Here is a 16,924-nt window from a genome sequence, read left to right as displayed (position 1 = left end):
CTGCTTATGAGAAAGAGAATCACTGAGTGGTAACTTGCATCAGATTGAGAAGAGTTTTGAATAAATTATAAATATTCGATGGGGAGGAATGCCATACTTTGGGCTTTCCTGCGCTAGGGGATCCTGGAAGCTGGGATCTTGGAGGCTATGCCCATGGAGTTGTGAGCACTAGAGGGTATGAGGGTTCTAAGCATAGGCTGGTCCTTCACTTCTCCCATGTGCATTTCCTTGCTCCAGAGATGGCACCTGAGAGTTCCCTATATGTCTGTTGAGTGCTGCATGGACACAGGCCAGAGGAATGCCTGCACTGCCTCCTGGCACCTGCGGCTCCTCACACTCTCTGAGTGGACTCCGCCCATAGCTGTCACCTGAGTCTGAATGTTGAGTTACATCTAAATAGAATTCCTGGTGGCCACTGCTCTTTTTCTTCCTATTTGGGTATCTTTGAATATATAATAGCTGTCTATGTAACTCTGTTCCAAATCTTCACATAGAGTCGTGAAATCTGTCTAATAAAAGCAACAAAATTAAAATTTTGTGTCCAAAATTTGGTCATGTCTATTATTTTTTTTTATGTCAGATTTTCAAAAAGCATCCATCAGTTAACATACCACTTCATATGTGAAGTCTCACCCCACCTCTTCACTGTACTTAAAACACTTCATGGGCATGTTAGTTTGGTGAAGTAAAGATTCACTTTTGCAATAGAATAATATTGTAAGTAGTACTCTCACCCTACAAAGGATTTCCTAATCTAATGCAAACACAAATAGTCAAAAGGAAACTCTGCCTAGGGAGATGGGTAGACAACACAGTGTACAGATGACGGTGTGTTGGGTTGTAACATCTGAAACCTGTATGGTTTTGCGAAACAATGTCACCCCAATAAATTCAATAAAAAATTAAAAATAAATAAAAGTTTTACAAATTAATAACTATTTATTATAAAATTTATTACTAAAATGATAAAATACTAAGGTGGTAATTATTAAAGCAATACAAAAATATTAAAGACAGGCCCTGGCTGGTTGGCTCAGCGGTAGAGCATCTGCCTGACATGTGGATGTCTGAGGTTCGATTCCCAGTGAGGGCACACAGGAAAAGCACCCATTTGCTTCTCCACCCCTCCCCCTCTCCTTCCTTTCTATCTCTCTCTTCCCCTCTGGCAGCCAAGCATTGGAGCAAAATTGGCCCAGGCGCTGAGGATGGCTCCAATTGCAGCAGAGCAATGCCCCAGATGGGCAGAGCATCACCCCCTGGTGGGCAAGCCGGTGGATCCCAGTTGGGTGCATGCAGGAGTCTGTCTGACTGCCTCCCTGCTTCTAACTTCAGAAAAATACAAAAAAATTAAAGACAGAAAAATTGATATATGTCAATGGTCTTAAAACTCATTTGAGTAACAACAAAAACAACTTTCAAAATTCTATGTCTCCTCATGTTTTTAATTTAAAAAATCATAAATATAAATAATTATAAATACAATTTCCTGTATAACGTGTATTTCATGTATTTTAAGTACATTTTTCAGCATAACCTTGAAGCTATATGTTGAGCTCACTCAATTGACAGGGGCCTGCCATGTAAAAGACAGAGCCAGTCCTCAATGTCAAACTAATGAGCCAAAGCAAAGTTGCACTTATTTAATATTAGAAAAATATCTGACTTTGATTTGAAAATGAAAGTGTTAATACACACACCTGTGCAAAAAATCTCATTTCTAAATTTTAGTTCTAATCTAGATAGAAACAGCATAAAGCCTGGTCCTGAGCCTAACCACCTGGACAAAACAGGAGCAGCCTGCTTCTACCATGCACTCTGGATAACTCCGACGGGCCCATGGGGGTCTATCTCTTGCTTAGGAGCTAGCCATCTTTGAATAATCCAGATGTTACCCAGAAGGTTTGCATCCCAGAGCAAAACACAAGTAAGTTTCAGAAAGGATCAGAAATACTCCCACTATGTGTGCCATAGGACAAGGATGATTATGAGGAATAATGAGGAAAAAGAACCAGTAGACCATAGACTGCTTTCAAGCAGTCTTAGGGAAAAGTACACATGGGGCTTAAAACTTGGAAACTAATTCACTTACTGTACTTCCCCACATATAGGACGCACCTTTTGGGGGAAAATTTGGGGTCTAAAAACTGGGTGCGTCTTATACAGTGGTTGTAGATTTTTTTTACTTGCACTTCCTGCTTTTTCGCACTTGTTTTGGGCTCATTGTTGAAGAAAGTGATTTGTCATCAGACACAGATGAGGACAAGCTAATGGATAGGAGTTTTGACAGTGATGAGGAATTGTATGAATTCTATGATGAATACAACTTGAGTTCAATAACTTTATGTAATACTTTTTTTTTTACAATTTCAAGCCCCAAAATTAAGGTATATCTTATACATGGGGAAATATGGTCATATTGTCCTACTCTGCATACTTACTCAAAAGTCTTCCTATACACCCAATTTTTAAAACTCCTGTAATATTCTGAATACAGTAGTCCCCCCTTACCCACAGGGCATCTGTTCAAGACCCTCAGTGGACACCTGAACACACAAATACTAACAAACCCTAGATATACTATGTTTTTCCTATATATACAGTCCTATGATAAAGTTTAATTTATAAATTAGGCATGGTAAGATATTAATAACTTATAATAAAATATTACAATTACAACAATATAATATACTGTAATGAAAGTTATATGAGTGTGGTATCAAAACCCTTTTTTTATTGATTTAAGAGAGAGAGGATGGGGAATAGAGAGAGACAGACAGAAACATGATCTGTTTCTGTATGGTCTGAATGGGGATCCAAATAGCAACCTTTGCATATCAGGCTGGCAACCCCTGCATATCAGACGACTCTCTAACCAACCAAGCCACCTGGCCAGGGTTCAAAATCTAACTGTACTGTACTCATCCTTCTTGTGATGATGTGAGATGATACAATGCTGTATTAAGTTGAGAAACTTTCCCTCTCTGGCATATGCAAGTTGCTAGCATCACAACTCTTGGACTTTGGAGCCATTATTAAGTATAATAAGGGTGACTTGAACACAATACTCCAATACCCCACAGTGTACCTGATAACTGAGAGGGCTACTAAGCAACTAGTGGATGAGGATCATATACAGCATGGAGATGCTAGACAGAAGGATGATTTACACCCGGCAGAATGGAGCAAGGTAACTCACGATTTCATCATGTTACTCAGAATGGCAGGCAATTTGAAACTTATAAATTGTTTATTTCTAGAATTGTTCATTTAATGTTTTTGAACTGCAGTTGACCACAGGTAACTGAAAGCATGGGAAACAAAATCATGGATAAAGTGGGACTACGGAATTATTCTAAAACTAAAAAAAAAAAAATGTTTTTAGAATAAATATTACTTCTATTGCTGATTATATGAGGGACTAGATGTCAAGAGAAAGTTTTTCAGTGTGGATCTAAGAATAATGAATAAAGAACATTTTTAATATTTTAAAATAACTAGCAGAATTGTTCAGAAAAGGAGGTAGGTAACAAAGTAAAAGTTCTGAGAGTTAAAGCTATCTTGTGCTGGTGTTCCTCAGAAGGCGGGGGACAGATGAATCTGGCTCTCCTAAGTGTTTATATACTAAGCAGAATAGACAAAACCATGAGGCCTATAAAGCCAACAGGATGGACTGGGAAACATCCACATGAACCCAAAATCCAAGAAAGGTTACACTGCCTGGGTTCAACTAGAGAGAGAGGAGTGTGCCCTAGAGAGAGTGTGTTTGGGACTGAAGTTTATGTCACCTCTGTTACCTCTACTTCCCAATAAATTCAAGCCAAATAGTTGGTTTAAAAATCTCCTAGCAGAACTTATTGAGATGATGGCATGTGCCCCAATAATGCACAACTAATGGCACAACTATGTAAATTTATTAAATAAACCCAAACTGTACATTTAAAATGGGTGAATTTTATAGCATGTAAATTACACCTCAATAAAGCTTCCGAGGATGGGGATGAGTAGATTGCCTGTCTTACTTACTCCTCACTCTCATCACATATCCACCAAAAAATTTTTCTCTAGGTACTACAGACAGTTAATGACCTTCACTAATAGGATTTCCACTGATCAAAGAATCAAAGGAAAAAAGAGATCCACAGAGAGAAAGGCAAAATGAAAAGAGAAAACAATCTGTGCTATGAGACACTGGCTGTGTTTAAATTGTCTTCCAACATGATTTTTTTTCTGTATTTTTCTGAAGCCGGAAACAGGGAGAGACAGTCAGACAGACTCCCGCATGTGCCCAACCAGGATCCACCCGGCACGCCCACCAGGGGGCGATGCTCTGCCCCTCCGGGGCGTAGCTCTGTTGCGACCAGAGCCACTCTAGCGCCTGAGGCAGAGGCCGAGGAGCCATCCCCAGCGCCCGAGCCATCTTTTGCTCCAATGGAGCCTCGGCTGCAGGAGGGGAAGAGAGAGACAGAGAGGAAGGAGAGGGGGAGGGGTGGAGAAGCAGATGGGTGCCTCTCCTGTGTGCCCTGGCCGGGAATCGAACCCGGGACTTCTGCACGCCAGGCCGACACTCTACCACTGAGCCAACTGGCCAGGGCCTCTTCCAACATGATTTAAGCAACCTTGGCATAATAAACCAGGTCAAATACATAATCTCATTACCATACTACTCACACTATGATTACTCAGAAAGAAAGAAAAAAAAAGTTTGTTATAGATGATAATAATCTTGGAATCAAGTGTGGAGCAAAAGCAAACTTAACACATCCTTTGGTTTTGTTCCACAAGTGGGTGAATGAGGAGGGTTTGGCTCTGAAACAGGCTCTCTGAGAAACGCAGCACACCGGAATTCGGTCATGTGCCTAGTGCTATCGCTGTCTTCCCTGGGTCTTCGCTTTCTGCAACTTCCGAGTTTCTTTTGTATATGGTTACTTTCCCCAACAAGGTGGCAGCACAAATGTTGCCTGCCTCCTTTAACTCTTGCATTATTTATTCTTGTGTATTGTTCTTCCTGTCATCACAGGAGGCAAGTGTATTTGTGTTCTTCCGTGGCAGCTAACACTGCTTTGCTCTCATCATGGAATAAACTAACGTAGCTTTAAGCTGATTCTGTTCCTCTCTTAGAATTTTATAATCTCCTACCAAAATCAAAACAGTAGTCCAAAATAATACATTTCAGTAAAACTAATATATTTTGGGTGTGTCATCTGACGACGAGACTTTTACTATTTTGCAAAGTAATATCCAAAGACAATATGTTCTGAAAATAAGTATTTTTAAACAGAAAGTATGTACATTTCAATCATTATTTTGGTTTTTTAATATTATAAAATAATGCATGACATCTGTAAAAAGTCTAATGATACAGAAACATCTATTTTAACACAGGAAGCCTCCCTTCACGCGCCTCACTCCATTCTGTTCGCCTCCAGGAGTCACCACTGCGGACAGTGTGGTGTGCACGCATCAGATCCATTCCTGTATGCACTTCTTTATTTCACACACACACATGAACAATATAAACACAAATTTAACTTCAGTGAAGTAATTCTGTACTTCTTTTTCACTTAACACACCCTGGAGATCTTTCCCCACCAGTAAATATAATTCTAAATTCATTCTTTTTGTCAGCTTCATAGAATTCTATTATATGACTACACCATGATTAATGGAATATATGTGCATTGAAGTAGTTTTTATTTCTTCTTCTTTTTTTTTTTTTTTTTTTTTTTTGGCATTGCAATAAAGCTCCAATGAGAATTCTTTCTGTACAAAATGTCAGTGTTTCTATGATGAAACCCTGGAAGTGAAAGAGCAGAGTCAAAAGGCATGAGAACCATAGCCCAGCTGTTCCGTGGAGGATACGCCAGCTTACACTCCCACTCTCAATGCTTGAGAATGCCTGTGTTCCCACGCCCTCACCACTCCTGGATTTCTATCTAACTTTTTAGTATGTTGATATCAATGAATGAAAAAAAGATATATGTCTTTTCAATTTGTGTTTTTTTGAACACCAGTGAACTTTAGCATCTTTTTAGTCTTTTGTATTTATTTGCCTTTGAATTGCCTCTACATTTCTTTAAAAATTTTTCCTACTGCCTTAGTCAAATTGATTTCTAGAAATGCCATAAATTATGGCTTTGTGGCTAATTATTAATTTCAATTCTTTATGTGAAAATATTTTATACTGGTCTGCTGCTTGTCATTTTACTTTGCTTGTTTTTTGGGGGGTTTTTTTCTGTACAGAAGTTGACATTTTTTATGTGGTCAAAATTGCTGGGGGGGGGTCCTTGCCTAGCCCCAAATTACAAAATAACTGTCCCGCATTTTATTTCAATACTTTCATTATTTTGTCTTTTTATGTCAAGACCCTTATTCCACCTGGATGCCTCATGTCCTATTTCTACTCTTTGTGTTTGTTTACTGAATTAGAGTTACTCCAGGTTTTTGTTGGGAAGAATGAATCATTTCTGTAGTGCCTTCCTGGAGTGTGTTTTGGGTTAAGGTATCTTTTGCTGTGGTTTCTAAAAATGGGATCCATCTGCTTACCAACTTCTAGTCAGTCCTCACTGGTAGTCTGCTGGGAAAACAGCTGTGTTACACTTGCTCCTTTGCACTTTGCATGTTTAAGGCATGAGCAAGTGGCAGAGCCATGTGTGCACAGCCTATGTAAGGCTATGGGGTGGTTTTTACTCAGGGCGGATTTGCAGATTGCTGCCCGCCACTGTCAGGAGCAGTTTTGCTGCTTGTATGCCTGCTGACTGAGAAGCGGTTTTCCCCTGCTGGTTTGCTCGTATGCCATTGTGAGAATCTATTAAACAGGAATGGCCCAAAGCTTTCTGGCTCCACAGTTTCTCTGCCATCTGCTGGAATCCAGTGTGAACCTGCCTGGTCTCAGCCACTGGCATTACATAGTCCCTTTTTTTTCTAGCACTATTGTTTTTCTATTCACATTTTTATATCTTCCCTTTCATTTCAGTGGAATTTTGGAAGAAATGGGATATAAATGCATATACTTACTCTTCTATCTTAAATAGAAATTTCTTTGTATGTTCCAAGAAATATTTTTATTATAAAATATAAATATGCAAATAGAAAATTTGAAAAATACATAAAGACCAAAAAAATCAACCAAAATTCCACTATTCAAGAATAAAAAATACTTGGCCCTGGCCAGTTGGCTCAGTGGTAGAGCGTCGGCCTGGCATGCGGAAGTCCCGGGTTCAATTCCCGGCCAGGGCACACAGGAGAGGCGCCCATCTGCTTCTCCACCCCTCCCCCTCTCCTTCCTCTCTGTCTCTCTCTTCCCCTCCCGCAGCAGAGGCTCCATTGGAGCAAAAGATGGCCCGGGCGCTGGGAATGGCTCCTTGGCCTCTGCCCCAGGCGCTGGAGTGGCTCTGGTTGCGACAGAGCGATGCCCCAGATGGGCAGAGCATCGCCCCCTGATGGGCATGCCGGGTGGATCCCGGTCGGGCGCATGCGGGAGTCTGTCTGACTGCCTCCCTGTTTCCAGCTTCAGAAAAATACAAAAAAAAAAAAAAAGAATAAAAAATACTAAGGTGTTAAATTCATTTTCAGCATTCTAGTGCATATAAATAATATTGTAAAGGAAATGTAGGATCATATTAGTTTTATACTATGCTTTTTAAAGTCACATTTTGTGCAGAGTATTTTCCTATATCCTTGAAAAAATGGTTTTATTTAAAAAATGTTTGTAGAGTACTCCACATGTACATATTTCTTAGAAGTTAAAAATCAATTTATTTTTTATTAATACACTTATTTCCAAAAAATTGTAATACATTTCCAATACAGTCAAGTCTCCTTTTCAACCTCTGACTCCTGGTGACCAGTTCCCCTTCCTGAAGTCAACAAATGATACCTAATTATGTTGTAAAGATAAAAGTTCCACCGGTAGAATTGGGTGAGTGGGCATATATCTTTCTAGCTTCTGATAAATACTTGCTCTCTAGAAATGTATCGTTTACACCACTTCCATATGAAGCCGTTCTTTCTTTTAACATTTATTAGTTTGGAAGGCAAGAAATGTTTTCTCTAAGAATGAAGTTCGAGCATATTTTTCATACATTCATTAGCCCATTTTGCATCTTCCATCATATATTGCATGTTCCTACCCTTGGCCACAAAGGACATTTTAAAAATACTATCTTAGCTTTCAGGATTATGATCAATCCACTGAATTTTCCCCATGGTAAGTGAAAGAGAAGCCTTCTCCAAACAGCAGGGCTCTAGCTCCCTAAAATACATCATCAGTGAAACCCCACTGCTTTGCACTCATATTTTGTTTTAATGAGATTTCTGATTATGCTTGAGATTTCTTTCTTGAAGTCTGCTCTAAACTTCTGACAAGAAAGTAAAGTGTTAGTCCAGGATTTTGCTCAGGATACTCATGAAGATGACATAAGTCTGGGGTTCTCCAATGTTCACCCATCCAAACTCTTACAGGTAGGCTGTACAGCCCAGAGTCCACTACTCAATTTTTCTGTTCCTTGGTCACTCTCACTCCCAGGTGCTGCTCACCTCCATACTTTGGCCCATTCTGTCTCCAAAGTCTGGAAGGCCCTTCCAGCCTAGCCACATCTCCTCATCCAGATTGGTTAGGCGCCCCTCTTCCATGCACAGGGGCAACTAGGTGCATGTATATCATCTGCACAAGTGCAGTTCATGAATGCGTCACCCCACCACCACCACCACCAAAAAAAAAAAGCTCTGTAGTTCCCCAGAGCCAGGCACAGAGCTCTGCCCAGCACATACCCCCAAATGATGATCATTGACTTGAATCCAGCAGACACATCTGCTCCATTCACCTTCCAACAGCACAGCTACTCAAACGCTTTCCACAGCCCATCGCTGCTCACCACTGCCTACAGAGTACAAGTAGATCCCTACACACTGAAATGACATTCAAGGTTCTCCTCTGCATCTACCTTTCCAGGTTTAGAAAATCTACCTGTTTCTTCTCACAGCCAAATAAATAAACATTCAGTCCTCACACACCCACATCTGGCCCAGGTACAGGCTGGCTAACACAGCTCTCCTCTGAGCTGTCACCACTTTTCACTTGTATGCATCCCACCCACCCCTGGGTGAATTCCAAACGCAATCTTGTCCTGACTCCCCGTTTTTCCTTTAATACCTCATAATGTATTGCCAGTTCAGCTCCTTATGCCACTCATCAAACTTCACCCTCTATTATAAGCATTCAGTGGTAAGTTATGCTTATATCAGATGATTAACTAATGTCAAGTGATTTTTATCTTTTTTTTTCTTGGCAGGTGTGGCACTGCTGTTTTCTGGATCTTTGTACACAGAGATGTTCAATAAATACTGACTGGATCAGAGTGCTCTGTTGACTTTTACCCTTTTTTCTCAACCTCACCTTGTTAGAACAAACTTTTTCTTCGCCCTCCTGTCCTCCACCTCCTGCTGGGGCCTCACTCACTCCCGCCCACATCTCACCCTTTGCCAGGAGGCTCTCCCACGCCCACAAGACTTACCACCTCGGGGCCAAGGAAGCTGTTAACCTTGGTCCCACGTTAAAGAGTCAGATGCTGCCGGAGAGTTCGGCTTCCGTGCCCAGAGCGCAGGCTGCACGGGGCGATCGGCTCTCTCCCGCATAGGTTCCCGCACCTGCCTCCTCTTTGTTCTCTAACACAAGGGTTCCCAGCCTCGGGGCTGTGCTTGGAAACACCTGGGGAGATTTTAAGTGCTACTCCTTCCAATTTAGAGATTCTGATTTAATAATCCAGGGAGCAGCCTGGTTGTGGAAATTGTTAATCGTTCCGGGGTGTTTCTTATGTTTGAAATCCTGGCGCGCGCATCTGCTCTTCGGGACCTAACTTTCAGCTTCTAAATCTGACCGCGGGGGCGCGGGGGGAGCGCTGCCCACGTGGCGCATCGGGCCCCAGGGCCGCCCCACCTTCTGACGTGGTCTCGGGCGGTGCACGGATACATCCCTGAGCTCGTCCCGCTGCGAGCCAGTGACGTGGTGCCGGAGGAGGAAGGAGGAGACTGGCTTCTCAGGACAGCGAGGACAGCGTGTCCCGGGTCAGTTGGCGAAGTCCGGGCCCAGGGGCTGAGCCCAACCTCTGGGAGGAGTGGCGTCCGCCGCCCGGCAGCCCGCAACGGCCCCCATCTTGCGAGACCCGAGCGCCGGGAATGTTAGCGCGGGCTGGGGACACCGAGGGAGCGCGAGGAGAGCCTGGAAGAGCGCCGCGCATCGGGGAGAGCGCCACGCGGCAGCGTCCGGGGGCCCGGGATGCTGCGGAGGCTGCCGAGCCGGCAGAGGTGAGCTGCTAGCCAGCCTCCTTCTCCAACACGGATGACCCTGGTCTCCTCTTTGTTTCATTCTGCCTAGGTGCCCTGCTCCCTGCTGCTGAATGCATCTACCTCTCCCTCCTCAACGCCCCCAAACCCCCTAAATCCCCTCGGCCCCTTGCCTGACTCCCTTACCAGGGCCAAGTGGCTGCTGCCCCCTGGATTGAGAAGCAGAAGTCACCTGTATACATTGCACCAGGCTAGTTCTTCCGGCTTTTGGACGAGGACGCTAGAGGACATGGGATAGAGACACCAAAGAAGTTTTTAGCCTGATTAAATGTAATATGCAGTCACTCCCTAAGTAAGGAAGAAGCTTTACTCTAAAATGGAACTTTACATTTATTTTTGTTTGTAAGTATACTTACTATAACCATCTTTAATTGGTATAGCCACAGAACGTTAATTTGTGTGCTAACAGTAACACCAATCACAGCCCTACCTGATTTATTCTTGCTGTCATTGTGTGTCTAGCACTGTTCTAGCAAGACCTGTAACCTGGTCGGCCCTGAAATCCAGTATCACCCCACCTCTACCTTGTGCGTTGTAGAGAAGGCTAGGCAAGCAGCCAATGGGGACCGTTTTGTTTGTTTGTTTGTTTGTTTTGTTTTCAGTTTGCTTAGAAGTTTTATATGTGGTAGTGTTGACCGTATAATCATATAACAGACACTCATTAATATTTTACCACATTAACTCATGTAATTCCCACAGCTCCCTTATTTCAAAAGTATTGGTATGTTCTGGTGGCATCCCCCTATTTAGAGGAGGAAACTGAGGCAAAAGAGATGAAATAATTTTTACCAAGATTCAGAGGTGAGTGACAGATCCAGAATTCTAACCCAAACTTGAATCTCTACATCTTATTACCTGTGCACATCCGCAGCAGACATCCTAAAACCCAAATGGGGGAGACCTCAGCGTGCCATGCTCTTAAGAAACTAGAAAGTATCTGCCAGGACAGGGATAAACAATGGACCTGTTCTAGGTCTTGCATCCGGCCTGAATTGATACTGTGGTGCACTGGAACCTAAAACCCCTGGCATTAAAAACTCTGATGTCACCCAAATCAGTGGTAAGACTCCTAGCCACCTGCATCATGAGGAGAGAAGTAGACCTTTGTCCTGGCTTGGCCTTACGTAGTGGCATGCCTGAAAGAGGCATGGATGGCCGGTGTGAGCTTTCTCATGGAAGGTGTGTTGGCAGTGCCTGGGGTGTCTGACCCCCATCCTTGCAGGTCTTCAGGTACCCCATGACTATTTAAAATAATAGTATGAATATGATTGTTCACACTTCAAGGCACCTTCTTTCCAAGTCCTCCAAGGTCTGTGATGCCCAAGCAATTATCCAAACAAGTCTCTGAACATAAATTAATTCAAACAAAGATGCCAGAGAGTTTAAAGGACATTTCAACCAAAGTATAGTGAAACTCAGTGCTCCAAAGCAGAAAGCACTCCTGTTTAACCAGAATATCTATGCCCCCCACTGCCAGTATTCTTATTTCCTGGACAGTCCTGGACATACAAGTCAAACCTACCTGGAGGCTCGAAGTCTTCTGTCTCTCTGCCAGGCAAGCTACTCCCAGCTCTGTCTACCTCTTCCCGTTGATCATGTAGATATCCACTCAAATGTCAATTCCCAACAAATCTCTCATGTTTCCTACTTTGACCACAATCTAATTTATATCTCCTTTTGACACTCAATAGGTCCCTGCACTTTATAATACTATGGCTTCTGATGATCATTAAATGTCTATCTCACCCAGCCAGAGAATATAGGAAGCTGCCCATCCCCTCAGCTCCAGTGCCTAGCGTCAGTGCTCAATAAACATAAAAAAATGAAACCTGGCCCTGCACTAGCAAGCGCAGGGACCTTGGATAAATTGCATACATATTCTCTCTGATCCTCGGCCTCAGCTGCAGAATTACCCAAGAAACAACAGTTTAGATCACAACAATTTCTGAAGTATCCAACTATGCTCCAAGCCCTCCTATAGATGAATCTATCCACCCACAGTCATTAATATAGAAGTAACATTTCTGTTCTCAAACAAACTGCAAAGTGAGGACCTGTTGTTCTTTATGAACTTCACCTTCCCTATTCTATGCTTCTCAATTGGATACCCCACTCAGGGAAACCTCCCACCCCTGCACAATATGTGCCCTGCTAAAACATGTCTTCTCATCCTGGAGGAATTAAGGCCTTCCCTTTTTTTCTCACCTTGTTGTTAGTAAAGCATCTTATAAACTCATTCTTACTGAAGTACGAGTAACTGATAATAGGATGGAGCCCAGAATGAGCTTGTCAAGGGGAGATTTGTTATTCTTCAACAAACCTATAAGGTGCCTTGTTAATGAGCAGCACCATGCATCTGAGACATATGGTAACGTTTGTAAAGCACTTACTGTAGGTGGTCAGTAAGTAAAGATAAGGAGGGGTCCTAGGCCCAGAGAGGCCATGGAGCCTGCCCCAGTTTTCACAGCTTGGCAGGGACAGCACAGGAATCCAGATCTGTCTCTCACTAGTGTCCTAAAATCATAGGTCTGAGGGGTAAGTTATTTGGCACAGGAATTCAAGGTTGGGAAAGTGGTATCCAGAGTTGACAGAGACTTCATCAGAAAAGGTTTAGGAAATCTAATTTCTTAAAGTATATGACATCAATAGGAGCTTACATTCTTCTCTTGAATCTCAGATTTTAAATAGTGACACATAATTAAAGGACAATAGTGCAAATGAGAGCACAAACCTAAAGGGAAACAGAAATAAAACCAAAGACATAGCAATTATGTCATAAACATGATATTGTCAGGACTTTGAACATAAATCAGCCAACAGGACTCATGATTATTAGGAAAAAGGTTAACTCTGAGAAATAATGACCATCCCCTTTGGGTTGAATTTGGGCATAGTTAGAGTTCCTGGTTAATGAATATGTGTCACCTACAGTGCTTACCAGGCACATAGATATGTGCCACGCTTGAGCTTGGTACTTACTAAGCGTGAAATTTGGCTGAGACACAGTCCCAGCGGGTCTTCTCTTGCTAAGTTCAGATTCTGCTACCAGGAAAGATGTTTAAATCACTTCTCGGTTTCTGTCACTATTTCAGAAAGTATGAGCTTCATGTAATAAGCAAACTCAGAGGGAATGGCACCTACATCTTTATACAAGACTGTCTTTCCATGTAGGTGTCAGTCAGAATATGGTTCCCAACATGAATTCCACGGAGGAATTATTTGTTTTCTTCAGAAAATCATGGTCTACCATTCTGGAGACCATGATTTTTACCTTAATGTCAAAGCCACGGGAGATTGTTGCTGGTGAAATTGTACTCATAACAGGTGCTGGGAGTGGACTTGGAAGGCTCTTGGCCTTCAATTTTACCTGCCTTCGAGCTGAGCTTTTCTCTGGGATATCAACGAGAAGAATTAGGAGACATACAAGATGGCTCGGGATGCTGGAACCACAAGAACCTATGCCTATACTTGTGACTGCAGCCAAAAGCAAGAAGTGTAGTAAGTGGCTGATCAGGTAAATCTTGGGTGCTTACTGTTTGCTATGGGTAGTAAGAATGCTATGTAAGTACTTGTATATACATCAGTTTCTTTACCTGTTTGCCTTTTTCGGTGCTGATTTGTCTGTCTCCAACATTCATTTAATTTAACTGGAGAGTGGAAATTAGGATTTCTGAGTTCTTATTGTGTGCAATACACCATGCTAAGCATCCTGTGTGTATTGCATCATAATCCTATAAAGTAAGGTCTATTATTATCTCCATTTCATAAATGAGAAAACCAGCCCTGCTCAGTTGGCTCCACTGAGTGTTGACCCAGCATGTGGATGTCCCGGGTTTGACTCCCAGTCAGAGCACATAGGAGAAGTGCCCATCTACCCATCTTCTTCTCCACCCCACCCCCTTTCATCTCTCTCTCTCTTTTTATCTCTCTTTCTCTCTCTCTTTCTCTCTTTCTTCCCCTCCTGTAGCCAGGGCTTGATTGGAGAGAGTTGGCCCCGGGCATTGAGAATGGCTCCATAGCCTCTGCCTCAGGCGCTGAGGAGAGCTCAGTTGCTGAGCAACAGAGCAATGCCCCAGATGGGCAGAGCATCGCCCCCTGGTGGGTGCCTGGTGGTTCCTGGTCAGGGCACATGTGAGAGTCTGTCTCTGCCTCCTCTCCTCTCACTGAATTTTTTTTAATTAAATAAATAAAATGAGAAAACCAAGAATTAGGGCAGTTAGGTAACTTACAATAAAAAACAACTAGTAACTAACAAAGCTCCAACTGGGGCATGAGTCTGTTGACTCCTGAGTGGGTACTCTAATCACCCCTGTATACAGACCCCTATCACAGTTTAAGGTAGGTGATAGCATCCTTCCTTAAGAATAAAGAAGCTGAAGCACAGAGATAGATAAAGAAGCTCAGGGTCCCAGAGATAGTGCATGATTAAGTCAGGATGTAAACACATATTTAGTCTGATTTTAAATCCAGCTCTTTTTGCCTCACCACAATGCCTTTCATTTGAATGTGCATTTCTCTTAAGTTATCACAGGAAAATCAGAATACTTTATTCATCCTAAAGACCACTCACCTCAGTTGTTCCATTGGTGATGATGGAGATGCACATGTAAAGAATGCTTTCAGGCACTGGCTGGTTTGCTCAGCAGTAGAGCATTGGCCTGGCGTGTGTATGTCCTGGGTTCGATTCCCGGTCAGGGCACATAGGAGAGGTGCCCATCTGCTTCTCCACCCCTTCCCCTCTCCTTCCTCTCTGTCTCTCTCTTTCCCTCATGCAGTCAAGGCTCCTTTAGAGCAAAGTTGGACAGGGCACTGAGGACGGCTCTATGGCCTCCACCTCAGACGCTAAAATGGCTCTGGCCACAACGGAGCAACGCCCCAGGTGGGCAGAGCATTGCCCCTGGTGGGCATGCTGGGTGGATCCTTGTCAAGCACATGCAGGAGTCTGCCTCTCCACTTCTAACTTTGGAAAAATTGTTAAAAATAAAAAAGAATGCTTTCGGGAAACCAACGCTCCAATATGCCAATAGTAAGGGTTTTCTTATTCATAAAGGCACATACCATATTTCCCCATATATAAGATGCACCATTTTTCAAAAAATTTGTGATCTAAAAACTGGGTGTGTCTTATTCCGTGGTTTTAGATTTTTTACTTGCATTTCCCACTTTTTCATACTTGTTTTTGCACTCATTGTTGAAGACAATGATTTATCATCAGACACAGATGAGGACAAGCTAATGGATGGTAGTTTTGATGAGGCTAAGTGATGAGGAGTTGTATAAATTTTATAATGAATAAAACTTGAATTCAATAACTTCATGTAATACATTTTTATTCAAATTTCAAATTTAAGGTGTGTCTTATACATGGGGAAATACGGTACTTATTTGTTGTCAGCCTCCTTTCCTTGTTAAAGATTTCTCTGTCTTCACACTGGCATGAGTACCCCACACATCACTCTCCAGGGCCACTTTTTTTTCGTAGCTTTCAGAGTTCCCCCGTTTAGTGAGAAGGGAGGAGCTAGACTAGCCTGTGACAAGCAGCCCATCACACTGGAAAGTTCTTGCACAGCTTCTCTCTCTAACTCAAATCCCTGGCTACTTCCCACCTCACTTCCTAGTGGAAAGGATTGCAGGGGCCACTGGCCAGTGAGTTTGCAACTTGTGTTTTTCTTTGCATTTTACACATTCATTCTACCTTCTCTAATCACAGGCTTCCCAGAACAGTCAGAAGAGCCAAGCCTGACAAGCTTGAGAGCCAAGCCTGACAAGCTTGCATGGACTCGTGCTGGGACCACACTACAAAGTACAGTTGACTTTGCCAGAGCCAACCTTATAAATTCAGCTCTTTGCACCAATCACCTGGCACACTGACTTACACGGACTACAAACAACTACTCTGGCCACTCTTAAGTGAAAACTGGCTCATATTCAAACACTTAACACCTTCAGATATGGAACAAGATAATATGGGGTGCTCCATAAATACTTTCCTCTTCTCCATATCTATAATTTAGTTCTGCCCAAGAAGCTCAGCTTCAGAAATGGTCAAATATGACATACTACTACTAACGGTTCCAGTGGTCGGCAAACTGCGGCTCATGAGCCACATGTGGCTCAATCAGATTGAGGACATTTTTAGCAAAGGCCAGCTTAGGAGTACCCTAATTAAGTTAATAAAAATGTACCTACCTATATAGTTTAAGTTTAAAAAATTTGGCTCTCAAAAGAAATTTCAATTGTTGTACTGTTGATATTTGGCTCTGTTAACTAATGAGTTTGCCAACCACTGTAACCTATTGTTCAACTTTTCTTCTGGGTCTTGCAGAGAATTAATTATATGCTCTTCTGAATTCAGGAGAAGCAAACTCCTTTCCATCCTTATAAAAAACAAGTATTTCCACTGTTTATTCTGGATGGAGAGAAGGTACCAGAGCATTTTTATGAAGTATTCCACAGAGGAATAATCAAGATGCAAATTGTCAGAGCAGTATGCTAGTGCTTTATTTCCAGCAAGACCTCAATAACTTTGAAAACTTGTGTTCCTTGGTCATAGATTAGCACTGAATGTTCAGCCTTGATACCT

The 16,924-nt window shown here is 42.4% G+C and overlaps 1 protein-coding gene and 1 non-coding gene across 2 annotated transcripts in view; both read left to right on the top strand.

Moving 5' to 3' along the window:
- Positions 1-7,160: 7,160 nt before the first annotated feature.
- Positions 7,161-7,236, top strand: TRNAA-GGC (transfer RNA alanine (anticodon GGC)). Its single transcript has one exon. It is a non-coding gene; the product is annotated as a tRNA-Ala (tRNA).
- A 5,451-nt stretch (positions 7,237-12,687) lies between these two features.
- SDR16C5 (short chain dehydrogenase/reductase family 16C member 5) overlaps positions 12,688-16,924 on the top strand; it is a 36,685-nt gene continuing 32,448 nt past the window's right edge. The window contains 2 exon segments of the mRNA XM_066266157.1: positions 12,688-13,725; positions 13,728-13,855. Of these exon segments, the coding sequence (XP_066122254.1) occupies positions 13,527-13,725; positions 13,728-13,855 (327 nt within the window). The 5' untranslated portion in view covers positions 12,688-13,526.

Source organism: Saccopteryx bilineata, chromosome 3 (genome assembly GCF_036850765.1).
Source record: "Saccopteryx bilineata isolate mSacBil1 chromosome 3, mSacBil1_pri_phased_curated, whole genome shotgun sequence".
Lineage (NCBI taxonomy): Eukaryota > Metazoa > Chordata > Mammalia > Chiroptera > Emballonuridae > Saccopteryx > Saccopteryx bilineata.
This window is presented reverse-complemented; position numbering and strand designations above follow the sequence as displayed.